This window comes from Taeniopygia guttata, chromosome 30, assembly GCF_048771995.1.
Source record: "Taeniopygia guttata chromosome 30, bTaeGut7.mat, whole genome shotgun sequence".
NCBI classification, from domain to species: Eukaryota; Metazoa; Chordata; class Aves; order Passeriformes; family Estrildidae; genus Taeniopygia; species Taeniopygia guttata.
The window spans coordinates 8,086,160-8,113,242 of record NC_133055.1 but is presented as its reverse complement, the minus strand read 5'-3'; the positions used below and the strand labels follow the sequence as shown (position 1 = coordinate 8,113,242).

General features: G+C 54.0%; 3 protein-coding genes across 3 annotated transcripts in view; 1 reads left to right on the top strand and 2 right to left on the bottom strand.

The window, feature by feature from the left end:
- Positions 1-27,083, top strand: part of LOC140680874 (uncharacterized) — a 989,054-nt gene that overhangs the window by 563,316 nt on the left and 398,655 nt on the right. The gene's annotated exons all lie outside the window — the stretch shown is intronic.
- Positions 12,774-13,745, bottom strand: LOC140680920 (olfactory receptor 14J1-like). The gene has a single exon (XM_072919825.1). It carries the CDS (start codon positions 13,704-13,706, stop codon positions 12,774-12,776), a length of 933 nt encoding a protein of 310 aa, XP_072775926.1. The 5' UTR covers positions 13,707-13,745.
- On the bottom strand, positions 13,996-25,103 carry LOC140680981 (uncharacterized). The gene is made up of 3 exons (XM_072919870.1): positions 25,089-25,103; positions 23,949-24,677; positions 13,996-14,100 (listed from the first exon to the last, which is right to left on the bottom strand). Exons 1-3 carry the CDS (start codon positions 25,101-25,103, stop codon positions 13,996-13,998), a joined length of 849 nt encoding a protein of 282 aa, XP_072775971.1.

Sequence of the window (27,083 nt, the reverse complement as noted above, 5' to 3'; positions counted from 1 at the left end):
GGGTTCCCAGGGTTCGAGGGGGGTCCGGTCCCTATCCCGGTGCTTGGTGAGGCGGGGCCAGTGCCCGGGGGGCTCCCACTGCTCGGTAATTCGGGGCTGTCAGAATCCAGGACATCCCTCTGGCTGCCCTGGATGGCTCGAGACCCTGGCAGGGGCCTCGGAGACCTTGGCACGGTGTCAAGAACACCGGTGGCTTTGGTTTTAGCCCCTGGAGAAAATTGCCAACTTTGTATGAGGAATTACAAGGCACAAGGGTTTGAGTAGCGTGGTAGGTGAATTAACACAGGGTGGAAAAGTAAAATTTTAACATTTTAAAATACGGGGTTCAATGGGACAAGGTGGAGGGATCTGGGTGTGTCCTGACCTTCTTCTCCTTCTTTTTTCCCTCCATGTCTTGCTGTGATGGTGACACTTTTCTGTTAGTTGAAGGTAGAGACACACTGTCCAACAGAAATGATAGATATTGGCACGTTATTGTAAACACAGTACAGTAGTTTTTAGTGTAGAAGGCAAACAGCGCCCTGAGGGCAGGGAGACTGCCACAGACCGACCTGCTAGACAGAGCTCAGCAGAGCGGACAAAGCTGTTAGAGAAAAGGGAAAATAAACGGCCCTGAGAAGCAAAGCTCCGCATCTCGACTCCTTCTCTGCCCGCGCGGGCTGGGAGAAAAGGACTTTTCACAATCTCGGGGTCATCTCGACCGCCAGAAAACCGAGAGGGGGTCTCCACTCGTCCCAGTGCCCAGTGAGGGGGGGTCAGTGCTCGAGGGGGGTTCGGGGGCACTGAAGGGGGTGCGGGTGCGGTTTTTGGGGGGTCCCGGTGCCCCCCGGGGCAGGGTCAGTGCTCAGCAGCGGGGGCTGCCTGAGGACCCCCCCGGCCCCCAAATCACAGCCGGGTCTCCTGCAAGGCACTGAGGGGAGGCTCGTTCACCCCCCTGCCTCCACTGGTGTCGCCACACACCTTCCCAAAGTGTCCCCAAGTGCTCCCAAAGTGCCCTCAGAATGTCCCTGAGTCTCTGCAGAGGTGACACCTGCCTGATGACGGCCCAGTGGTGATGTTGCTCTGTGCACAGCAGCCTCGGGATGTCCTCCATGGCTCTTTGTCACCGCTTGGCCACTGCACGGCCACCGTGGCCAGGAGAGGGACAGAAGAAGAGGGTGTTGATGTCCCCAAGTGTCCCCAGCAGGTGACGCGTGGCCAGGCGGGCACTGGCCTCCCACAGCTGCTCAGCCTCGGCCGCTGTGGCCACCAAGGCCGCACGGAAATCAGGGGACACCTCCTTTGTCCCCTCCAGGGCATCCTCGATGTCCCTGAGCCGGCGCTGCAGCTCCCGGGGGAACGCGGTGGCTTCGTCACACGCGGCCACCAAGTCCCCCAGCAGCCCCAGGTGCAGCTCCAGCCGCTGTCCCCTCCCGGTGGCCGCATCCCTGCAGGCGTCGCGGAGCTCGGTGGCCGCCTTGGCCAGCCGGGCCCAGCTGTCCATGAGCCTGTCCAGCACACGCCTGGCGCTGGCCAGGGCTCTCACACAGGCCCAGGTGGTCCCTGGGGTGTCCCCGAGGTTGGCCAGGGTCCAGCCCAGGGAGGGGACAGGGCGGTGGCCCAGGGAGGGGACACGGTAGTGGCACAGGGCGTCCTGGAGGTGAAAGATCAAGGTCCCCACAGCCACCCGCAGGAACTCTGGGGACACGGCCAGCAGCACGTCCCTGTGCGGCCTGGCCACGGTGGCCATCAGTTCTCTCAGGGTGGCCACCAGCTCGCCCAGTGTGGCCACCACGGCCACCATCGCCTCCAGCACCTGGTGGGAGGACAGCTGGGGAGGGGACAGGAGAAGTGTCAGGGGCCTGGTGGCAGTTGTGGCCTCCTACAGTGGCCCCTGTGCCCTCCTGTGGTCCTGTTTATCCCCTCCCTGAGGGGCTCTGCTGTCCCCTCTGTCCCTTTTGTCACCCTCTCGTCTCCCACTGTCCCCCCCTGTTCCCTCCTACCACCCCTCTGTCCCCTCTGCCACCCCCATGTCCCTCCTATCCCCTCCCGCCCCCCCGCCGGGATTTTCGCACCTCGCGGGGCTCCATGGCCGCTGGGGACACTCGGGGGAGGGGACACGGCCGGGGACAGTTGGGGACACGCGGGAACGCGGCGCGGCCAGAGAGGTGAAACAGGAAGAGGTGACGTCATCGCCCCGGCCCCGCCCCACCTTTGGCCGCTTTTGGGGGATCCTGAGGAGATTTTGGGGGGTTCCTAGGTGAGCTTTGGGGGGTCCCAGGTGAGGGTTTGGGGGGTCCCAGGTGAGGGTTTGGGGGGTCCCAGGTGAGGTTTGGGGGGTCCTAGGTGAGGGGTTGGGGTGTCCCAGGTGAGGTTTGGGGGGTCCCAGGTTAAGTTTGGGAGGTCCCAGGTGAGAATTCCCAAGGATTTGGGGTTTCCCAGCTGCCCAGGTGAGGTCTGGGGGTCCTAGGAGAAGTATGGGGGTCTCAGGTGAGAATTTGGGGGGTTCCAGGTGAGGTTTGAGGGGTCCTGAGGAGGTTTTGGAGGTGTGCAGGGGAGCTTTAGGGGGTCCCAGGTGAGAATTCCCAAAGATTTGGGGGTTGCCAGGTGAAAACAGCTCGGGGGGGGCCGAGGGGGGAGGGGCTGGGGAGGTTTCAGGGTGTGTCCTATGGGTGGGCGAGGGGCGGTGAGGGAGGGTCCAGGGGAATTTGGGGGGGTGGGTGTGGGCAGGACGAACCCCCAGACACTGACCACGCCCAATTTAGACCCCGCCCCGTGTTTTGGCCCCGCCCCTTGCTGCTGGACACGCCCACCGAGCGCCCCGCCCCCTCAGGCCCTGCGCCTTCGAGTTCCAGCTCCCGGTTCTGGCCCCGCCCCCTCCTGAAGCCCCACCCCAAAAGAGCCTTGGCCCCGCCCCCGGATAGATTTTTATCAATGGAAACCAAAAATCGCCACAAATCGACCCAAAAATTCAAACCCAGGGGAGTGGGGGAGCAGGACCACACCTGTGATTTTTGTGGCTCCAGGTGGGCTTTGGGGTGGTCTGAATGAGTTTGGGGGATCCCAGGTGTTCCTGGGTGGCTCCAAGGGGGTTTTGGGGGAGTCCTGGTGCGTTTTGGGGGTCCCAGGTGGATTTAGAGGGGGATCCAGGTGAGTTTCAGTGGGGTCCCAGTGAGTTTGGGGGGCGGGTCCAGCTGTCCCTGTTTGGGTCCAGGAGATCCTGGGTGGGTCCAGGTGGTTTTTGGGTAGGCCCAGGTGGTTTTTGGGGGGATCCAGGTGTCCTTGAGGGAAGTTCAGATGTCCCAGGGTTGATCCAGGTGTCCCTGAGTCATTTCCAGGTGGTTTTGGGGGTGTCCCAGGTATAATTTGGGGCGATCCAGGTGTTCCTTGGGGCTCCTGCTGTGTGTGTCACCTCAGGAGCTGTGATGTTGTGATGTTCCCCCCCTCCCCAGCTGTCTCACCCCCCAGGTGCTATGATGTCATACACGTGACATCACCGTGTCCCTGCACAGGTGGCTTTGTCTCCCTGCACCCACCCAGGTGTGACATCACCTGTGCCCAGGTGTGACATCCGTCCCCAGGTGTAACATTACCTGTGCCCAGGGGTCACTCAGGTGTTACTCAGGTGTGATGTACCTGTGCCCAGGTGTGCCAGGTGTGCCAGGTGTCACTCAGGTGTGCCAGGTGTCACTCAGGTGTCCCTCAGGTGTGGAATTGTGTTATTATATGTTTTATTATGTATAATTTCGTTCCATGTACCCCCGCCATGCTCTGTAGCGACCCCCTGGGTTTTCCCATCTGTCCCCGCGGTTTGCCTTCCCGGGAAAGTGCAGAGTCATTGTGTTTGCATCTCAGGCCATCTGTCAGTCACGCGGCGGGGTCAGCAGATGCCCTGGGACCCTCCACCTGTCCATCCCCCATTGGATGTACCCCTGCACCCCACTGCCCTCAGACCCCCCGTGGCGTTACCCCATTGGCTGCCCCGGGTTTCCCCTGTTCGGTACTTAACCTGCGGGCTGGGGACGCCCCGGGCTTTTCTCTCTGCCGGCCCCCGCGTGCTGCTGCCACCGCCGCTGCCGCCGCCGCCGCTCCGGACGACCCTGCTGCGGCTGCTCCACTCCGCGACCGCTGCCGCCGCTCCCGCCACGGCACCCGCGTGAGTCGGCCACCGCGCCGCAGCCCCGCGCGCCGCCTCCCCTGGCTCGCGGCCAGCTCCGGAGCACGCCGCCCCGCCCCTGACCGGCAAGGCGGCACAAACAAACTCCAGCGCGGCACGCCACAGCCTTTTCGGTTTTTGCTTTCCCAGCCAAACTGCAATAAACCGGAATTCTGCCTGCGAGAGAAAAGTCTCTCTCCCTTTATTCGCCGCGGGACACACCTCTGCTCTCAGACCCGCGTAGCACCGGCCGACGCCCGCGAGGGCTCGCCGGAAAAGACGGAGACTGCCCGCGCTCCCCTCCCCCCACAGAGCTAGCTGGGACAAAGGGGGGGAAAAGAGAGCACTACGGCAGTTGTGGCGCCCAATGTGAGGCTTGGGAGCTCCAGGCCACGGACTGGGGACCGCTGAGCCCCAAGAGGCTGGTGGATTTACCTCGTGGACGTTACAACACCCTCGCAAGCTGCGGTTCCGTTTTAAGGAGCCAGGGCTTCCAGAGGGGTGGGACCGGCAGCTTTGGCTTGCACCGCTGAAGTTCGGTCCCCCCACGGCGAAAACTTCGCAGCTGGACTTTTCGTTTCCCCTTCAGACGTCGCTGGACCCGTGGTGAGTTACCGGGGTCCCCTGGGCTGGGTACGCCCTTCTCCTTTTGGGGTGGGTTTCTCTTTCTCCCACAAGGGGGCGATAAGAGCCCACATTTTGTCTCCCACTGCAGGGAGTGTGTAAGGGCAGGCTACCTTGCTTTCCGATAGAGGTATTTTTTTTTCTTTTGTTATTTTACCAGCCGCGAGGTTCGCGACACACTTTAACATCGACAAAATGGGTGCAAAATTGTCTGTGTCGCACGAAAGAATTTACGTTCAAATCCTAGGAATTTTAGTTGGGGAAGGAAAGAGATGTAAAAAGTCAGACGTTAAGCGTTTTGCCCAGTGGCTTCTGCAGTCCTTCCAGGACATCTCGCAGGTAAATTTGTACCAAATTCAATTCTGGGACCGAGTTGAAAAAGAAATTGCTCAAAAGGACGACCAGTCCCTCTCAATTTTCATCCATCTGGCAATCCAATTGAGAAATATTGTCAAAAATAACTGCGAAGGGAAGCCAGAGCCACCCCAGGGCGAATGGTGCCCCCCAAATCCCCCAAACTCCCTCTCCTATCCCTCTCTCCCTAGCCCGGGGATTCTCAGACAGGCATCCCGGCAAAACCAGCCGCAGGCAGATTCTGGCCTCTCTGTCAACCCCCAGGTTCCATCACAGGACAATGCTGGCATCGCCCTGCACCCTTCCCCTCCCCAAAGTTGCTCTCTTTGTACAGTCCTGCCCCATAGTAGTAAAGTTGTGAGTTTTAAAACCCCAGATCCCTCTCCACAACCTTTCCCTGACCTTTCCCAAAATAATCCCCTTCCCTGCCCCAGGGCACAAGATGGAGGGAACCGCATGGCATGCCCATCCCCCTCCCTCCGTGCTTTGTCTCCCAAGGCCCTACAGCCAACCCCTCCCACTCCCGAGACTTCTCTACCCACCCCTCCCCTCCACCCCCTTCTGGCACCTCCCCTAATGAATCATTCAGCAGTCCTCTCTCCGACCCTGCCCCTAGGGGTGAGGTAACACCAGCCACACCCCCTAGCCCTGGTCCTGCCTACGCCCTCCGTTCCTACGACCCGCCCTCTGGTTCCCACGCCTCGATTCCCGGAGGATGGGGAGAGAGGGAGGAAGGGGGGGGGGGGGAAGCCGCGACCTGCCGCAACCCCCGCTTGCCTTTTCTGCTGCACCGGTCACCTACACGCCGCGGCAGAGGGGCAGACCCCTGGCACAGTGGGCCCCTATCCCACAGGCTGTGATTAGGGATCTTTGCAAAGCCCAAAAGGAGTTTGGCCGGGAAAGTGAATACTTTAGGGGGCTGTTAAAAGTCACACTTTCCTCCAATGAGTATGTCCCTGCTGACATGCGCGCTCTGTTTTTGTGCTTGCTTACTCAAGCTGAGTTTTTGGTATGGGAATCCGCATGGAGGCGGGAGGTACGAGATGCATTACCCCAACTTTGGGCAAAAGCCGAGACCTCCTCTGACACCGATGGAGGCATGTTAACTATTGATCATCTGTGCGGGATGGGGGAGTGGGACGTGGCAACAACACAGGCAGAAAAGATTCCAAGAGGGGCACTGGCAGCAACTGCCAAGGCGGCAGAAAAAGCATTTTTTAAGTTAAGACCCAGTGGTCCTGTTGTTAACTGTTTTTCTCTCAAGCAGGAGACACAGGAATCTTTCGTTAGTTTCGTAGACAGGTTGTACAGGGCAGCTGAAGCACAGGTTCCAGAGGAGGGATTGAGGCAAGGCATGGTGAAGCAGATCACCCTGCAGAACACCAATGAGGCCTGCAGACAGGCAATGCTGAGCCTGCCCCTCGACCCAGAGCCAACACTCCAAGACATGCTGGACGTGTGCGCTCAAAGGGTCACCCTGCCATCAAAGGACCCTCAGGGGACACCCCAAACGCCATCACGGAGAGTCTCCTTCGCCGAAGCCCACACGCCATCCGCGGCCCCAGCTCCTGCACACCGCTTCACTGGGCCACCACCCAAAGGTTACCACCCAGGAAAGCCCTGCAACCTCTGCAATAAGAAAAGACACTGGGCATCCCATTGCCCCCTCAAAGAGGATTTCTTACATTTTAAAAACCAACAGCAAGGGCAAGGTGCCTTCAACCCAGGGGGACAATCAAAAAACTAATTTCCCAGCGCAGTCCCTCCCTGCGTGAGGACACAAATTTGGTGGGAAACATAACATCAGGGGGCAGGAGGGACAACACATTAGCATACCCACCTGAGGACAATAACTCTAATACCACACATGACATTACCGAATTGCACAATAGGGGAACAAGAGCTGGTGAACCAGCCTGCGTTGGGGAAGTCAGGAATTTCATCTCACAGGCATGGCTTGGTCGGGACCCCGACCATCCCAGGCCCATCCTTAACACCCAGTCCAACTTCTCTCCATACAGGTTGGCCCTAACCGAACCCCTACTGCTCAGGGACAGCAATTGGCACTTTGTCAGGGTCGACACACAGGACCCAGGGACCTAGAGGAAACTCCACAGTAAGTACATTGTCCTTGGGGACACAAAATACTCGCCACTCGACATCACTATCGCACCCAATCTAACATCTGCAAACCCTAAACATCTGGTGCTGTGGCTGCACTGTGCTCACCTGCCAGTCTACCTTCCCAAAGGGCAAATCATCGCCCAAGCCATACCTGTATCTGGGGCCCCCATCTACCCAGAAGACCTATGGATGAAAACCGCAGAGAAGATCTACGAGGTGTGTCAGGCCCAGGTAATTGGGAAGGATAGACCCAAAATTGCGTGTTACATGTGGAATGGCAGTGAACACAAGTGGCTTAACGGCCTCTTGGACACAGGGGCAGACGTCACAGTCATTCCCTCATGGGATTGGCCATCGCGTTGGGAGTTACAGGACGTGGCTGGACACATTCAAGGTGTTGGAGGGGCACAATTGGCAAAACAATCTAAAAACATCATCAAATTTGAGGGGCCAAACAGACAAACAGCTTACCTGCGTCCGTTTGTTCTGGATTACACGGAGCCCCTGTGGGGAAGGGACCTGATGGCAAAGTGGGGGGTCACATTGACCATTCCTACCCCCCAGGTTTTTATGGCAGCGGTCACTGAGGAGCGTCCTACCCAAAAGTTAAATTGGCTTTCTGATGTTCCGATCTGGGTAGAGCAGTGGCCGCTCAATAAACAAAAATTAAAAGCGCTCCAAAAGCTCGTGGCAGAGCAACTTGCCAAGGGACATATCCAAGAAACAACATCTCCTTGGAATTCCCCCGTCTTTGTCCTGAAAAAAACAGGCAAAGACGAATGGCGGCTGCTCCACGACCTCCGTGCCATCAACAATGTGATTGAAAATATGGGTCCACTCCAACCAGGGATACCATCCCCCACAATGTTACCCAAAGATTGGGAATTGGCTGTGATTGACATCAAAAATTGCTTCTTTCATATCCCACTCCACCCAGAAGATGCACCATGTTTTGCCTTCTCGGTTCCGTCCCTTAACCGAGAAGCCCCAATTGAGCGGTACCATTGGCGAGTGTTGCCACAGGGCCTCAAATGCTCGCCCACCATTTGCCAGCGGTACGTAGCTTCATTGCTGACCCCAGTCCGTACAGCCACCGAGGGCGTGATCATCCAGCATTATATGGATGATATCTTGATTTGTGCTCCCAATGACGATCTCCTTACACACGCGCTTAACCTGACAACCGATGCGTTGGTTGCTGCAGGGTTCGAGCTGCGAGAGGACAAAATTCAAAAGATGCCACCCTGGAAGTACCTAGGTTTGGAAATTACCAAGCGGTCTATCACCCCGCAAAAATTGGCCATCAAAAACAAAATTCGGACCCTAGCAGACGTCCAGCAGCTGTGCGGTTCTTTGAACTGGGTGAGGCCATGGCTAGGCATTACAAACAGAGACCTAGCCCCTGTTTTTGATTTATTGAAAGGGGGGGAGGAGCCGAGTTCTCCCAGGGAACTCACCCCAGAGGCCCAAGCAGCTTTAATTAAGGTCCAGGAGACAATGTCTGCCAGACAGGCCCACCGGTACGATCCGGACCTGCCCTTTAAATTCATCATATTGGGCAGGCTGTCGCACCTCCACGGTGTGATATTTCAATTGACAGACACCCCAGGGAAGGGCAAGGGCCAAGACCGAAGGTACCCACTCTCCATCATAGAATGGGTCTTCCTAAGTCACCATCGGTCCAAGAGAATGACAAGGCCACAGGAGTTAGTAGCGGAACTGATCCGCAAAGCAAGAGCGCGGATCCAAGAGCTAGCTGGATGTGACTTTGAATGCATTCACATTCCCATCAAATTGGAATCAGGCCAATTCACCAAGGCGATGCTAGAACACCTGTTACAGGAAAATGAATCCCTGCAGTTCTCTCTAGACAGCTACACAGGCAAAATTTCAGTTTTGAGACCAGCCCACAAAATTTTCGAATCAGAAATTCAATTCGCATTGTCCATCAAACGAATTCAGAGCAAAAAGCCACTCAAAGCCTTGACAGTGTTTACAGACGCGTCCGGGAGTTCTCACAAGTCTGTGATAACTTGGAAAGACCCCCAGATGCAGCAGTGGGAGGCAGATATTGTGGAGGTGGAAGGCTCCCCTCAAATAGCTGAGTTGGCTGCTGTCGTCAGAGCCTTTGAGCGATTTTCTGAACCTTTTAATCTGGTAACCGATTCGGCATATGTAGCTGGCGTAGTGTCTAGAGCGCAGGATGCTGTCCTGCAGGGTGTGTCCAACGAAGCCCTGCACAAATTGGTCTCGAAACTGATTCAGCTAGTCTCCCACCGAGAGCAACCCTTTTACGTAATGCATATCAGGTCACATACCAATTTGCCAGGGTTTTTGGCCGAGGGCAATCGGCGTGCCGATTCTCTCGCTGCCGCCCCGGCTCAGGTAGCTCCGCTCCCAGATAAGTTCCAGCAAGCTAAGATCAGCCACCAGCTTTACCACCAGAATGCACCCGGGCTGGTCCGGCAATTCCACCTCACCCGTGACCAAGCCAGAGCCATTGTGGCCACCTGCCCGTCCTGCAAGTCGCTCCCCCTACCATCGGTGAGCTCAGGGGCAAACCCTAGGGGTCTGAAGTCCTGCGAGGTATGGCAGATGGATGTTACTCACATCCATTCCTTTGGGAGGATGAAGTACGTCCATGTCTCTGTAGACACTTTCTCCTGGGCAGTCTTTGCTTCTGCCCACGCAGGGGAGAAAGCCAAAGACATTGAAAAGCATCTGATACAGGCCTTCGCTATGCTGGGCGTCCCAAAATTGATAAAAACAGATAATGCCCCCGGGTACACATCCAAGGGATTTGCCAGCTTCCTGCAGCAATGGGGAATAGAGCACAAAACTGGCATCGCATATTCCCCGACAGGTCAAGCAGTGGTGGAACGGACTCATCAGAGTCTCAAACATATGCTGAAACAACAAACACAACTATGAAGGTGGAGTCCCCCCAAGTTCGGCTCGCGCGTGCCCTCTTTACACTGAATTTCCTAAATTGTTCTTTTGAAAACCTCAACCCACCAGTCACCAGGCACTTTAACAACCACGAGCTGAGCAAGGTTAGGGAAAAACCACCAGTTATCATCAAGAATCCAGAGACTTGGCAGCTGGAAGGGCCCCATGAGTTAGTTACCTGGGGACGGGGATACGCTTGCGTGTCCACGCCCTCAGGACTGAGATGGGTCCCGTCCAAATTTGTCTGGCCATATGTCCCCAAACACCAGACTGATAAGAAAAAGGATCCTCAGGTGAAGCATGCAGCCCTCCGCAGACGGAGAAAGTCTCCCCCCTTCCTTTTTGATTCAGCACCTTCTCTTTCAGAGTCTTCCCTTTCACCATGCAGTTCCCTGGACTCACCTTTCCCTTTTGATTTAAACCTCCCCTCCCCAGAATGCTGACTTATGTTGCTGTTAACATTCATTGTTCTTATTATGAGTTTTAGTAATGTTTAAAGGTTTAAAGGTCATCAATTCCACCGTGCACATCGACCACGCAGTCTTCACCGCCCCATCCGAGCTGACATCTGCTCAACACAGACAGCCAGAGAAGAACCGAGCAGACATTGGGTTCAACGATGGGGAAAAGGACTGTAAAACCTCCCATTTAAGTTATTTTCCGTTCTTTTCTTTTGAAAAACAGAAGAGGGAGTTGTGGAATTGTGTTATTATATGTTCTATTATGTGAAAGGTCATTCCATGTATCCCCTCGCGATCTGTAACGACCTCCCGGGTTCTCCCATTTCCCCCCACGGTCTGCCTTCCCGAGGAAGTGCCGAGTCATTCTGTTTACGTCTCTCAGACCATCTGTCAGCCACGCGGCGGGGTCGAGAGACGACCTGGCACCCTTCCATCTGTCCATCTCCCATTGGACCCCTGCACCCCACTGTCCCAGTCCCCCCGTGGCGTTATCTCATTGGCCGCCCCGGGTTTCCCCTCTCCAGTACTTATAGAACGGGTTTGGGGACGCCCCGCGGCTTTTTCTCCCGCCTGGCCCCTGTTCGCTGCTGCTGCCCGGCCCACCGCCTCTTCTCCCGCCGGATCCCTGCGTGCCACCGCGGCTCTCTCTCTCGCCCAGCCCCTGACTGCCGCAACCGCCGCCGCTGCCCCAGGCGATCGCGGCCGCCTCGGACTGCCCTGCGATCGCTGCCGCAGCCGAACCGCTGCTGTCGCCGCTGTCGCGGTCGCCGCGGCTCCCGCACGTGCCGGCCGCAGCGCCGCGGCTCTGCACGCCGCCTCTCTTGGATCGCGGCCAGCCTTGGAGCGCGCCGCCCCGCCCCCGAATCGGCCAGGCGGCACGGACAAACTCTAACTTAGCACGCAGCAGCTTGTCGGTTTTTTCTTCCCCAACCAAGCCGTAATAAACCGAGATATCGCCCGCGGGGGAAAAAGTCTCTCTCCTTTTATTCGCCTCGGGACTCGCCTCGCTCCCAAACCCACGCAGCACCGGCAGATACCCGCGAGGGTTCGCCGGAAAACACGGAAGTTGCCAGCGCTCCCCCCCCCCCCCCCCAGAGCTAGCTGGGACCAAAGGGGGGACAAGAGAGAGCGCTAAGGCACTCATGGAACCAAGGGGACATTGTGACACTGCAGGACCTTGTGTAACCAAGGGGCCACTGTGACATTCCGGGGCCTCAAGGAATCTGGAAGGCCCTTGTGACACTGTGTGGCCTCGTGGAAACAAGGAGTCCATTGTGACACTGAGGGGACTTGTGGAACCACAGAGAGCATTGTGACAATGTGGGACCTCATGTGACCATGGGGCCTTTGTGACACCCTGGGGCCCCATGGAACCAAGGGGCCACTGTGAAACTGCGGCACCAATGAGAACATTGTGACACGGTGAAGCCCCATGGAACCAAGGAGTCCATTGTCACATTTTGGGGCCCCATGGAACCAAGGACATCTTTGTAGATGACACCAAGCTGGATTTGAGTGTTGATCTGCTGGAGGGTAGGAGGGCTCTGCAGAGGTCCCAAACCCAACAAGGTGAGATTTCACAAGTCCAAGTGCCAGGTCCTGCACTTTGGCCACAACAACCCCTGCAGCGCTACAGGCTGGGGACAGAGGGGCTGGACAGCAGCCAGGCAGAAAGGGACCTGCAGGGACTGAGGGACAGCAGGCTGGACATGAGCCAGCAGTGTGCCCAGGTGGCCAAGAAGGCCAATGGCTCCTGGCCTGGATCAGGAATGGTGTGGCCAGCAGGAGCAGAGCTGCTGTGCCAGCCCTGATCTGCCCCCAGCTCTGCACACAGACATTGCTGCTGCAGCTCCAGAGAAGGCAACAAAAGGGCATCTCTGCAGGAAACTCTCCTGGGAGATCCTTTAGTTCCTTGAAAGCCACCAAGAGTGCAGCCCCTCATTGACACAGTCTGTGGCCAAAGGGAATGTGGACACAAACAAAATGAGAAATGGCACCAAAAATGACATTTATTGTGGAAAACATGAAAAAAGAACAACAAAGGAAAAAAATCCCCATAATTAAACCAACAAGAAGTACAAAAGACAACTTTTATTACAAGTGATTTGCAGAAATTGGCCAGCAGTTCAATGTCCCTGAAAGCATCCAGTCATCAGTCTCCACAATGCAGCCTTGAGCTCCTGGTTCCTCAGGCTGTAGATGAGGGGGTTCAGGGCTGGAGGCACCACCGAGTACAGAACTGACAGGGCCAGATCCAGGGATGGGGAGGACATGGAGGGAGGCTTCAGATAGTAAAATATAGCAGTACTGAGAAACAGAGAGACCACGGCCAGGTGAGGGAGGCAGGTGGAAAAGGCTTTGTGCCGTCCCTGCTCAGAGGGGATCCTCAGCACAGCCCTGAAGATCTGCACATAGGAGAAAACAATGAACACAAAACATCCGAATACCAAACAGGCACTAACAGCAATGAGCCCGAGTTCCCTGAGATAGGATTTGGAGCAGGAGAGCTTGAGGATCTGTGGGATTTCACAGAAGAACTGGCCCAGGGCATTGCCATGGCACAGGGGCAGGGAAAATGTATTGGCTGTGTGCATGAGAGCATTGAGAAAGGCACTGGCCCAGGCAGCTGCTGCCATGTGGGCACAAGCTCTGCTGCCCAGGAGGGTCCCATAGTGCAGGGGTTTGCAGATGGACACGTAGCGATCATAGCACATGATGGTCAGGATGGAAACCTCTGCTGAGATGAAGATGGCAAAGAAAAAGAGCTGTGCAGCACATCCTGTGTAGGAGATGTTCCTGGTGTCCCAGAGGGAATTGTGCATGGCTTTGGGGACAGTGGTGCAGATGGAGCCCAGGTCGCTGAGGGCCAGGTTGAGCAGGAAGAAGAACATGGGCGTGTGCAGGTGGTGGCCGCAGGCTACGGCGCTGATGATGAGGCCGTTGCCCAGGAGGGCAGCCAGGGAGATGCCCAGGAAGAGGCAGAAGTGCAGGAGCTGCAGCTGCCGCGTGTCTGCCAGTGCCAGCAGGAGGAAGTGGCCGATGGAGCTGCTGTTGGACATTTGCTGTGGCTGCACATGGGCACCTGTTCATGGAGAAAGGACAGGGACAAGTCAGGAAAGGCTGCTTGGAGCCAAACCTGGGCCATTCCCTGCAGATTGTCCTGCTGGGACTCACCCACCAATGTTCCTGCTCTGGGAAAACCTTCACCCAGGTCCCTGCCTGAGCTCCAGGTGTGCTGCCTGAGCGTGCCAGGAGCAGCCAGACCTGTGCTTGGGGGCTCTTGAAGAACCATCCCTGCCCTGCTGCCCTGGGTTTGTGGCCCTGTGGCAGAGGGACAAGGCTGGATATTCAGGATTTGTCAGGGGAATCACTCCTACTGCAGGAAGCCTTGGTACCATCTGCACTTCCAGGTCTAAAGGATGGTAAGAGTTGGTTTAAGGAATTTTTTCCTACCCACACATCATTCCTGGCTCTCTTAGATCAGAAATCCCCAGGATTCCTACTATACTCAGAGTTTGCCACTGAGAGATGTGAGAGGCAAAGGATTCCCTGTGGCTGAGGGCAGGTGAGGGGCTGGATAGGCTTGTTCCCCCAGCACTGCCCTGTTCAGCCCCCTCTGCTTCCCTGAGCATCTCCCTGGGCCTGGACATCCCCTCCTGAGAGGTGCCTTGTCCCTGCCAGCAGAGCCCATCCCACCCTGTGTGCCCTCGGCCCGGCCCTACAGAAACCTGCCTGTGTGCAGGGCCCTGGCTGGGGCAGGCTCTGTGTGCAGCTGGGCAAGGGCAGCTCAGGAGAGCCCTGCTGGGCCCTGCAGAGCTGATGCTGCTGCTGTCCAGGGCTGAGGAGTGGCTGAAGGCCCTTTGGGAGGCTCCCAGCAGAGAGACTGACCACCCAAAGTCACAGTTCAGGAGTCTCTGTAAATGTTCAAACATTCCTTTGATGATCCTGTGTGTCCCTTTCAACTCAGAATGTTCTGGGATTCTGGGATTACAATTCCTGTTCTGCTTCTCTCATCCCCCTGTTGCCTATAATCAAAAGAGAAAAAAAAGAACCCTTGCAACAGTAGTGGAAGAATAAAGTCAAAACCAGACCTTTATTGTAAGCTCCCAGGTGTCCCAGTGGGGATGAGGCACACCCAGCCCCTGATTTCAACAGTTCATTAAGATTGATTAATTAGGATATTTAACAGGAACATCCTATAGGAGATTCAGTTGCCCCAATTACACACCCCTGGCTCAGCCCATTGGAGTAGGTCCAAAGACTTCTTTGCCCAGATTTTGTTATCCCTGCTCACATTCAAAAACGAAAATGTTCTTCTTGTAGGCCCTCTTCCTTATAATAAGACTATATAGTATTAAAGGAATGTATTTAGACAGTCAGCTTATTGTTCCAAAATCTAAGAGACAGGTAAGGAAGCATACTAAAGGTACTTAAGGATTATAACTATATTAACTATATAATAGTAGTTTAAAATAGTTGAGAGTTTAATAGAGTTAGGTAGGATTATAATTTTATAACTATATCATAATAATTTACAGAACTGCGACTATATGAAAAATATATGAAAAGCAAAACCCTTTTTGTCATCACCCCAAACTTCCCACAGTGCTCCAAGCAGGAAATTGAAAACACTACCAGGAAAGGTGCTCAACTTTACAGCAATCCCAGGCTTACCTTCTTTGGGAAGTGTCCTCCGGAGCTGTGCCCAGGCTGGTCTGGAGCTGGGAGCAGCCCTGCCCCACCCAGCCCCTCTCAGCAGCAGCACCTGCCCTGCTCAGGGTGGCTCCTTCCCCCCACAGCTCCTGGCCAGCGCTGGGAGCAGCTCCAGGGCCGGCTGAGAGCTGTCCCTGGCAGGCAGCAGAGTCCTGGCCCAGCACAGCGCCCTGGGCTGCAGGACCCTGCTCTGCAGGACAGCCCTGGGCACCCCTGGCTGCTCTGCACAGGAGATGAGCAGAGAATGCACTCACAGGGTCTGTGGGCATTGGGATGTTCCAGCTTTAGGAGATCTCTCCAGGAGCTGCAGCTGCATTGTCCTGCAGCCAGAGGTTCCTGTGCCAAGGGCTGGCAGTGATTCTGCCCCAGGCACTTCTCAGCCCCTTCCCAGCCCTGACTGATTGAAGCTCTCTGTGCCTCTGTGCTGTGCCCGGGCTGGCTGCAGGCAGTGCCCCAGCCCCGCTGGGCTGGGAGAAGAGCTGCTCAGCAAGAGAAATGTGCTTTTGAAGCTTTTCCTGGTTACCAGGATCACCCTCTGTGCCAGGAGCCCGGCCCAGCTCAGCAGCACAGACACAGCACAAGGACTTTAATGACCCTCTGGGGCTTTGTGCTCAGGCCCTGAACATCAGGCCCTGAGAGGGAGCTGCAGAAACCTCTCCAGAACTCCAAGTCACAATCCAACTCCAAAGTTTCTTGGACTTTTAATGGGTCCCACTGAGGGACACGACTGAGAAAGTGTCCCCAGGCCCCAGGCAGAGCAGAGAACTGGAGGCACTGATGACAGGTGGGGACAAAGAGAAGCCAAGTCTTGGTGCCCTGGGGCACAGCAGGGTCTGTGCCACCAAGGACTGTGAGGAGACACCTTGTCCTGAGGCCCTGGGGCCTCCTGGCACAGCCCCAGCCAGGCTGGGCACTGTCACCCCCTGGTCCTGCCCTCAGCATCCCCCCCTAACCAACATCCCAGTGGCCTCAAGGATCTGCTGGAAGGAGTCCCTGGGGAGCCTTGGCCAGGAATGGCCCTGGGGGCTCCTTCATGCTCCCAGGGACTGCAGGTTTTTCAAAGGACTTTGGGCTTTGCTTTTGCCTTGGAGTCTCTGAGAGGTTTCTGCAATCCCGGCCTCCAATTATCTGCTGTAATTAGTCCCTGGAGAGGCTTTGTCAGGAACAACACTCAGTGGGGCTCATTAATGCTTCAAGGTACTTCAGTTCTTTTAAGGTACTTGGTGTTTCCCTTTTGATCCAGACTCTGTGTGAGGTTTGTGCAATCATGGCCCCAATTATCTGCTTTAATGAGTCCCTTGAGAGCTTTGTGCTGACACCCTGTGTGGCTCATTAATGCTTTCAGATACTCAGGTTTTTCCAGGTACTTTGGATTTTCCTTTCCACATTGAGAGGTTTTTGTGCCATTTTCAGTCTCTGAGAGGTTTTTGTGCCATCCTGTCCTCCAATTCTCCCCTCCACGATGAGGAGCCTGTGTTGGGGATGGACCTCAGTGGGACCCATTATTGCATTGAGACATTTTGGGTGTTTGCTCTTGATTTTAACTCCTGGACAGGTTTGTGCCATCTCCTCTCAGGCCCTGAGGTTCCAGGGCTCAGTTCCAAATGCACCACGGGGATCATTAGGATCAAGCAAGTCCTGACAAACCATGGCTCTGCCTTGATTTCCCTCTTGTCTGGGGCAGTTCTTCAGGAAGTTTCTGTCATGGTTTTTGTTCGCTAATTTGAGCTTTCTCGACCAGTGCATTAATTAGTGTGGTGGGTTCAGTGTTGGCTAATTACCAGTGCACTCACTATAAAATACTTACTAATTTCCTGCTGCGAGATAGGATTAGGAGAAAGGCAAAGTGGAATCAAATCTTTAAAAGGGTATAAAGAAAATTTGGTAACAGTAAGTAAAAAAAGAGTAATAAGGATCAGAAGAAAACTTTCAGAACACTTCCCCTCTCCATTCAACTTTTTATTCCTATCTTTTTATGCAAAGGGACAAACCAAAGCAATTTCAGTCACTTTACCACCTCTAGAAAAATCCTTCTTTAGTTCACTCAGGGAGAGGAGTCTCTCTTTCTTGCTATGGAGACTTCTCCAGAAGAAAACAGTTCTCTTGTAGCTCTCAATTTCCACAAATAGCAGCCACTTGGAAAAAGTGAAATCGTGAAGTCTCTCCCATTTTTTCACAGTTTTTCCCACAGCTGTGTTTATGGGCCGTGCCAACTTATGGGGTATTAGTTTCAGGATGAGCTGTTTAAGAGCAAAGGTTCTCTTCATCTATTTCTGAAATCATCTTCATCTCTGGGAACAGAGGTCTTCTTCTCTCCCTGAGGGCACAGGGTCTCATCACTCTGCTCTCTTTGTCTATTCAAACTTCTCATGGGATCACAGCTACTGCAACATTTGCTTACTTTGGCGTGGAGGCTTTGCTGAAACAAGTCATCTCCCCATACTTTTCAATGCCTAATAGGGAAAAAGAGAGTCTGATGTATCAATTACATCCTTCTCCATATTTTTATCAGAGTATTTAATCCCCAACATCAAGGCATCTCCTCATCCCTCCCATCTGGGACTCAACTTCCTCTTCACTGACCTCGGTGTCTTCATGTTGCTCCTCTGTGTGCCTGCCCTGTGTCCCTTTCTCTCACTGGAGGGAGGATGGCAGCACTGGCAGAGTCAATATCTGCCCGAGGCTGCAGATGGTTCCGTGAGCCCAGCAGGACTCGGTGGCCAATTCTAATTTTGGCCATAGTTCCTGGACATGAGGACCAGTTCTTTTCCATAGGAATGAAGGAACAGAGCCCCACTGTTTTAGGGGCAAATGAGAGGTCACCACCAGAGGACAAGGCCAGCCAGAGCTGCCAGATTCTGTTCTTAGAGATACCCTTGAATATAGGAAATTTTTTAGGCAGAGTGTCAGTTTTGGCAAGGGGCATCAGAAAAGACAGAGGGTTCTTTTCCATACAAAGGAGAGCACTGAGCCCCAGTGCTCCAGGAGCTGATGAGAGGCAGGCATTGACATCCCAAGATCAGCCAGACCTGTCAGGTGGTCCCTGGGAGGCCAAGCCACCCAGACCTGTTCCATGTTCCCTCGGTTCCATGGGGCCCCACAGTGTCCCAATGGTCCCTTGCTTCCAGGAGGCCCTGAGGTGTCACAATGCCCCCTTGGTGACACCAGGCCATGAAGGGTCGGAATGGTCTCCATGGTTCCATCAGGCCCCACAGAGTCATAATGGTCTCTGGGTCCATGAAGCCCCGCGGTGTCACCATGGCCCCTTGGTTCCATGGGCTCCAGTGGTGCCACAATGATCCCCTTGGTTCCATGAGGTGCCCACAGTGTCACAGTGTTCTCCATGGGAAGGAAAGAACCGAGCCCCAGTGTGGCAGGGGCAGCCACCAGAGGCCAAGGCCAGCCAGACTTGATGGTACTGGCAGATTTTGTCTGGGAGCAACTGCTGGATATAGGGAATTCTAGAGGTGGAATCCCAATTTCAGACATGGACACCTGGAGTTGAATGATGTTTTTTTTTTTTCCAAAGGAAGGAAAGCACAGAACACCGGTGTTTGAGGGGCAGATGAAAGGCTGCCGTCAGAGGTCTAGGCCAGCCAGACCTCTTTGCCCTGGTAGCTTTTGTCTGAAAGCAACCCTTGGATATAGGGAATCTGGGAGGTGGAACCCCAATTTTGGCCATTTCTGTGTAGATAAGAAGGAGAGTTCTTTTCCATAGGAAAGAAAGCACTGAGCCCAAGTGTTTCAAAGGCAGAAGAAGAAAGAGGTGGCTCCTGGGAGGCTCAGCCAACCAGACCTGTTCTTCCTGGCATGTTTTGTAATGGAGGAATTTTTGGATACATGGAATTTGGGAGGAGGAATCTCAGTTTTGACCACAGTCACCTTGAGAAGGACAACTATTTACGTTGGAAGGAAATCACCAAGCCCCAGTGTTTCAAAAGCAGATGAGATGCATCTCTCAAGAGGCCAAGGGCAGCCCGACCTGTCTGTCCTGGCAGCTTTCACTTGGGAGCATTCCTTGGATGTACGGAGTTTTGGAGGTGGAATCCCAATTTTGGCCATGGAACCCTGGAGGAGAAGGACAGTTCTCTCCCATGGGAAGGAAAGCCCAGAGCCCCAGGGCTTCAGGGGCAGATGAGAAGCAGCCCTCGACATGCCAAGGTCAGCTGGACCTGTCAGGTGATTCCCAGAGGCCCAGCCAGCCAGACCTGTTCCATGTTCCCTTGGTTCCATGGGACCCCACAGTGTCACAATGGTCTCCTTGGTTCCATCAGGCCCTGGAGTGTCACAATGTTCCCCTTGCTTCTGCAGTGTCACAATGGCCCCGTGCTTCCATGAGGCCTTGCAATGTCACAATGGCTTCGTGGTTCCACAAATTCCTGATGTGTCACAATGGCCCCTGGGCTCCGTGTGCCCTCGCTGTGTCACAGCGGCTCCTCTGTGACACTGCGGCTGCACAAGGTCACCATGGACCCTTGGTTCCTTGGGGTCTCTGAGTTTCACAATGGTCTCCTTGATCCCATGAGGCAGCACAGTGTCACAATGGCCCCTTGGTTCCATGAGGTTCCGTAGTGTCACCGTGGTGTCCTTGGACCTGCATTGTCACAACTGACCTGTGGTAATCACATATCCTCTGAGCAGAGAGAGAGCTCTCCCAGGATTTTCCTGGGAAGCTGTGAGAAGCTGTGAGAAAGCTCAGAGAAAAGAACGAGAAACAATTCTTATCTTCACTTGCTGCACCTGTTGTTGTGCACAGTGGAATGTATTATGGAGATTTGTTTATCAAAGGGTGATTTCTAAATTGGCCAATGGTGATGGTGTTTGGATTTCAATTAACCAGTCTGGTCTGTCTGTATTGGACTGTCTGCAAGAGCGATGAGTGTTTCTTAGCAGTATAGTATAGGATAATGTAATAAAACAATTGATCGGCCTTCTGGAATCATGGAGTCAGTGCTAATTATTACAGGCTGGGGACACCCTGCTACGATAGTTATCTAAGTCAATCTTCCCTTACCTCTGAATGCTAAACAGAATAGGCTTAACAGGCATAGCATGAACACCAACCACTGTAGACCCAAAGAGCTGGCTGAGGAGTTGGGAGAAAACTTCCCCTGGTGTCATTTCCTCACAGCAGGTACCATTATTAAAGTAATTCCAAACACATACAGTTAGTGTGTGGTAGCCTCAAATCTGTGTGCCCACCGTCCAGAGGAAATTAAAAATCCATAAATTCCTCACCATATTAACCCATCAAACAAATTGATTATCAGCCAGATTTGCCATAGTTATAGGATGGGAAAAATGTAGCCACAACCATGTGCCACCCAAACCAGGGTAAGCTAGACCACATGGTGACACCAAACAAGGTTTCTATATCCAGTGCAACAACAAAAAATTATGTTACTCAAGAATTGTTATTCTTATTTCACCCTGTTTCTCTCAATGCCCTCAGGCTGCACATCGGGTGCCAAAACTGGTCTTGGTTTACAAGACAGGTGTCTGCTAGGGAAGGCAGCAAAAAGCCTCCTGTGGAATGGAGAATGTAAACCCCCTCCCTCCAAATTATTAGAATCATGAAATCAAGGGGCTCTCAGGCAGGCAAAGATATGGGAATAGGAATATCAGCTCTTTCCTAGTGTGTATAACAAAGCAAACAAGCAGCAGCAGCTGCGGAACGAACAGCAAACAGAGCAGAGCCCAGTCCCGGCCTTTGGGCCGTGGCGCTTTCCCTGCGCTGCAGTTCCGGGCACAGCCAGCAGGGGCGCTGTGGCTCCCGGGGCAGGGCAGGTGCGCTGACCCCCACGCGGCTGCAGGGGGCGCTCCGGCCGGGCTCGGCAGCGCGGGGCCATGGCGGCTTTGTCCGAAGGGGGAAGGGCTGGAGAGAGGCTTTGCTTCACAAACCCCGGGGCAGCCGGCTCCGCTGCCCCAGCAGGACTCTCAGAAAGCAGTCAGCTCGGTGCCCCAGCAGCACTGGCAAAAAGCAGTCAGCTGGGCTGGCAGGATGTCTCGGCAGGCAGGGGGTGAGGGGCTCCAAGCGGGGCAGGGAGAGCCCAGCTCAGGATCCTGGACACCAGAGCAGACAGGGATAGGTCTCTCTTTTAGTGGGGCAGGTGTAAATAAGGTCCCAGTTTAGTGGCTGTTCTCACGAGCAGAGGCTCATCCCAGGACAGAAGAAGCAGCTCTGGCCCGGGCTGTGGCAGCAGCAGTGGAAACTCCCATCTCCAAGAGCAGCAGCTCCTCCCAAAGTAAGGGATCAGCCGATAAACATCAGCCAATGATAAGGAACAAACAGAAAGGAAAAACCCAACCCCCAACACTGGTTTATAATTCCTAATGCTAAGGGAGAATTGTATAAAGTTTTAATTCCACCTTTATAATTGTTTACATACGAGCTCTTGAAATGTCAGGGGTAGGGATTGGAACCTGCTGCTCCAAGGCTCCTCTCACAAAAAGAGGCTTAGAAAGGCTGGCGGTCCTTGGAGATATTTGGGGATCTATAGGGGCTATTGGGGGTCCTTTCTGTGCCTCCCGACCTGACAGGAGCTTCTCTAATAAACTTTGCCTAAAGCTCCCAGTCTGCCCATGACAGGAGCCCCTGTGAGTGCCAGTGACATCCCGGCTCTTTGGCAGCCTGGGGACACTTAGAAAGTCCCCATGAAACCCCTCTGAGGGCCTGTCAAAATATCTGAACCTTAATAGGCAAACTGTTGGCTCTTAACTGAAAGGTTGGTGGTCCGAGCCCATCCAGGGATGCCATTTATGTCAGAATCTGTGGTATTTAAATGATCCCAAAATTGTAGAAAGTCCCTGTCTTTGAGCCCCGCTGCCAAAGAAGAAGCCATAATTCATCTGTGCTGGTTTTCAAGGTTGTTTATTCTTGCTTATCTGTTCTGTCTGACCTGAAGTAGGCCTTTCTTGCGGGACAACATGCAGGGCTCTGCCGCTCAGTGGGAAGTTATAAATATTATATACCAGAAACTACCTGTGCTATATTTACAATAATGTGCCAATACCTACCACCTGTGTTGAACAATGTGTCCCCAGTCTAAACCAACAGAAAAATGCCAACACTGCAGTGAAACATGGAAGGCATGAAGAAGATGAAAAAGGACAGGACACACACGATTTCCTCCATCTTGCCTCCTTTGAACCCCTTATCTAGAATCCTAAAATTCTACTTTTGCACCTGTGTCACACTAATTATTACTCATATCAAACACTCAGAGTGTGTAATTCATCCTGTAAGATTGAAAACTCTTTTCCATGGACAGAGATCACAGACAGTGTCTCTGGGGGCTCTGTCCAGGGGGGTTCCTGACCCCCTGCCAGGGTCCCAGACCTGCCAGGGTAGCCAGAGGGATGCCCTGGATTACCACAGCAAACCTCATCAGGACCCATTGCTATGGTCAGTTTCCATGGGAACCATCACCATCCCCCTGTTGCTATGGTCAGTTTCCATGGCAACCAGCACCAGCCCCTGTTGCTATGGTCAGTTTCCATGGCAACCTTCCCCAGCCCCTGTTGCTATGGTCAGTCCCTGGGCAGCTCCATGGAGACCCCATGCCAGGGGTGGTTGCCATGGACACCAGCTCAGGCCTGCAGCCAGAGCCCGTTTCCATGGCAACCATTTCCAGTCCCATCTCCAGACTCATGGGATCCCAGAACCACAGAAGTGGCTGAGCTGGGAGGGACCCATCAGGATCCTCGAGTCCAGCTGCTGGCCCTGCACAGGACACCCCAACACTGCCAGCCTGGGCCTGGCAGCGCTGTCCAAACGCTGCTGGAGCTCAGAGAGCCCTGGAGCTGTGACCCTTCCCTGGGGAGCCTGGGCAGTGCCCCAGCAGCCTCTGGGCAAAAACCTTTCCCTGAGATCCAACCTCAGCCTGCCCCGACTCAGCTGCAGCCGCTCCCTGCACTCCTGTCCCTGGGCACCAGAGTGAAGAGGTTCCCTCAGCCCCAGCCAGGGACCCGCTCCCAAGGCTGCTGCCATGGCCACCAGGGCTGGCACCAGCTGCGATGCTTGGTATCCACAGGCCGGGATTCAGGAATGGGATTTCCCAGTTTCCTGCTCTCACTAAAACCGCGCTGGCTCTTGTTGCCCTCCCACCTTCCACTGAAGGAAAAAAATGGAAAGATCCCAGGTTGGGATAAGAACAATTTACTGGGAACAGCAACGAGATAAGGAATAAACTGGAACAGAAAAAATATTGACAACAGAAGGGATAAGAAAAACTATTTACAGGGGAAATTACATCACCATCAATTGTATCTTCCTGGCCATGTGTCTCCTCCTGCCTGGAAAGGACAACCTTCTCAGGGAGAGAGAGAGTCCCTTTCCTGCCCCTGGCAATGACCTGAGGTGGGAGTGAATGTAATGACAGGGCCATGGCCAGACCCTCATGTTCTTCAATCCCAGATAAGGTCATTGGCAGGGGCAGGAGAAGGTACAGGTATCTTCCCAGCATGGATCACAGGTAACAGGGATCACCAGGGCTCTTCCCAATGTGGGTTGTTCAATGGGGGATGAAGCTGGAGCGGTGCATGAAGCTCTTCCTGCAGTTGGGGCACTCACAGGGCTTCCGTCATCGGTGGCTCCGTTGGTGTCGGGTCAAGTAAGAGCTCCGGGTGAAGCTCTTCTCACACTCCCCACACTCGTAGGGCCTCTCCCCAGTGTGGATGCGCTGGTGCCTGATGAGGTTGGAGTTTTGCTTGAAGCCCTTCCCACAGTCAGAGCAGAGGAAGGGCCTCTCCTCGGTGTGGACCCGCTCATGCAGGAGGAGTTTTGAGCTGCTCTGAAACCTCTTCCCACATGTAGGGCACATGTAGGGCCTCTCCCCAGTGTGGATGCGCCGGTGGGTGACAAAGGTGGAGTTTTGCTTGAAGCCCTTCCCACAGTCGGGGCAGAGGAAGGGCCTCTCCCCGGTATGGATGCGCCGGTGGCTGATGAGGTGGGAGGTTTCCTTGAAGGCCTTCCCACAGTCAGGGCAGCGGAAGGGCCTCTCATCAGTGTGAATCCGCTGATGTACAAGGAGATGTGAGCTGCTGTGAAACCTCTTCTGACACTCAGGACACTCGTAGGGCCTCTCCCCAGTGTGGATGCGTTGGTGGATGATGAGGTGGGAGCTCCAGCCGAAGCCCTTCCCACACTCCCCACACTCGTAGGGCCATTCCCCAGCGTGGATCATCTGATGTCGTTTCAGACTGTTGCTCTGCCTGAAGCTCTTCCCACACTCCAAGCACTTGTGGGGCTTCTCCCCATTGTGAAGCTTCTCAGGGACCACCAGCTCTGAGCTCTGGCGGAAGCTCTGCCCACCTTCCTGACCCAGAGTGGGCCTTTCCTCCTCAGAGCACCCTGGGCTGGGTTTGCCGCCCCTCCTTGTGTGGGATCTCCGGGGCTTTTCCTCCCTGTTGGATTCCCGCACTGTGGAGTTGCTCAAAACGGCCTCTTCCATGAGGTTGTGCTGCAGAGATTTGTCCTTCCTGGTCTCCATCATCAGCTCCTGCTCTGGGGTAGGAAGGAGAAGGAGAGGATGGGATTTGCCTCCGTGCCACAAGGAAGGGTAAGGAGATCCCCCCAGTGCATCCCTGTCAGGAGAGCGTCGGCAGCGGGGCTGTCCTGCAGCCAGGGGCCAGGCTGGGCCAGGAGATGGAGCAGGAGAGAGGGGGCAAGGGGCACTGACTTCCTCCTCACCTGCCTCGGTGTCCCAGGGCGCCTTCCTCTTCCTCACATCCTCCTCCTCCATTTCGTGAAGGTTTTGGTACGGGAAATTCTGTTTTGGGAGGGAAACAAGGGATGAGCACATTGAGTTTTGTACTGATTTCAAAGCAAACCAGGGGGAGAATTTATGCCAGAATTACAATTGAAAAAGAAAATGAATATCAAGGCAATGATACAGAAACACTGGTTTAAACTCACAGAGTCAGGATATAACCTGACACCCCGTTGCTCAGGGTGGTGGTAGCAGTCTGATGAAATGGTGGCTGCAGTCCGGATGGAGGGATGAACGTGATTCTGTCAAAGCGGTGATCCTGTAGAAGGGTCTGGTCTTCCTCTGAAGGTCCAATGGTGGTTATGGAGCTCTTGTCCTCTGGGAATGCAGTAGGCAAGGTGGTCGTGGTGTTGCAAGGGTGAGATTATATCCAGGTAGGAATGCTTGGTTCCTCCCCCTGGGCGGAGCATCCCACAATGGGATGATGTAATTTTATCAGCCCTGCAGTGACACTCAATGGCCCATTAACAGAAGATGGCCCCTGGAGGGCGTTATCAGGGCTGAGCCATGGAAGAGATAAAGAACACTGCCCCACCTGCTGATAACAGTTTATGAAGATGGTGACTGAAAACACTTTTGGTTACATCTGACATTGTAACCTGAAACAGTGAGGCAATCCCTGCTCGGGGTGGGGGGTGAACACCACCCCCCTTACCCAAACTGGCTCAGGTGTAAAACCCCCAATCTGGGAAGGACACGCACACAGGGGACAATGTCACACTTGCCCTGCCCCGGGGGGAGATCTCTGTCCCTGTCACTCCCTTGCTCTCCCCCATTTTCTCTTTCTTTCCATCTCTCTCTACCTCACATTTACTGTTCAATAAAATCCACTTTGGATTTGGTCTCCTTAGCACCTTCATTGAGGCAGAGGCATCTCTCTAACAATTTTATTAACCAGATTGCGACATTATTTTGGCACAGTGAGTTCAGGGCACTGCTGTCTGACCCCAAGTGCCTTTGACAACAGCATGGGTCCCTCCTCTGAGGAGGTTCTGCCTCTTTCTGGAGGAACTCTTGGAAACTTGGATGCAGCTTCCTCTGAGTGACTTTTGGGAGAACTTATGAGGAAAATAGCTGTTGTGGGTGGCCAGGGTAAAGAAAGTATTTTCTTGTCCTTCCTTGAAAAATTTTTTTAAATAACTGGAGAAAAGGGAACAAATGATACTAGCAAGACTGACAAGGATCATTCACCCCAATGTGAGGAATTCAAGACCAGTAAATTCCTACAAGAAGCCCAGTTCAAGTAGATAAATTCCCAAGTAACTCCCGAATTCACAGGTCTGGGGACTTTGCCAAATATGAGCATCATTATTTTCTTTGTCCCTGTCACCTTTGTGACAGCTACACAGAGCTTTCCCTTCCCTTTATTAATCTGTATTGGGCCAAATTTCCACGTTCCATTTATCGGAACCTGCCAGCAGCTGAGCTGAAGCTGTGCAGGAACTGATGAAACTTGGATTTGCCACAGAATTGCTTCTATTTTCAGTTTATTCATGTTTGGGATTTGTTTGTGTTTCCATCACAAGTGACTTGTGGGAAGAGCAAATCATCCTCAAGGCATTTTATGGAGGGTTAAGTTTGATTTCTGCCAAGTTTGTTTTGTCCAGTGCCCAGGGGATGCCCAAGGGGTATCTGGTTTTGGTTTGGCCCTAATTTTCTTCTGATTTGTCTTTATCACTTAAAAATACCTGAAAAATCACTAAGAAGAGTATTGACCAGACATGTCAAAAGTCCCTCCATCTAAGAGTTATTTGAGGTGGAATTTACGGTTTGGAAACATATTCTGGGGGATTTGTGGGTTCTTCGGGGATATATGGGAGTATTCTCCATATCTTTGCACTCCAAAAGCCAAGGTGGATTGCTCTGTCACGTCAAAATTACTTAATCCCACCTCAAAATGGCTGGTTCCCACCTCAGTCCCATGCCAAAATTACTCAATTCCACAGCCTCCAG

Excerpts from the sequence above, each read along its gene's own strand:
- LOC140680920 (XM_072919825.1), bottom strand. The coding sequence starts at position 13,706 with ATGTCCAACAGCAGCTCCATCGGCCACTTCCTCCTGCTGGCACTGGCA.
- LOC140680981 (XM_072919870.1), bottom strand. Across the intron at positions 14,101-23,948 it reads CCCGACACCAACGGAGCCAC|GTAGGAAAAAATTCCTTAAA; the intron begins CGATGACGGAAG and ends AATGATGTGTGG.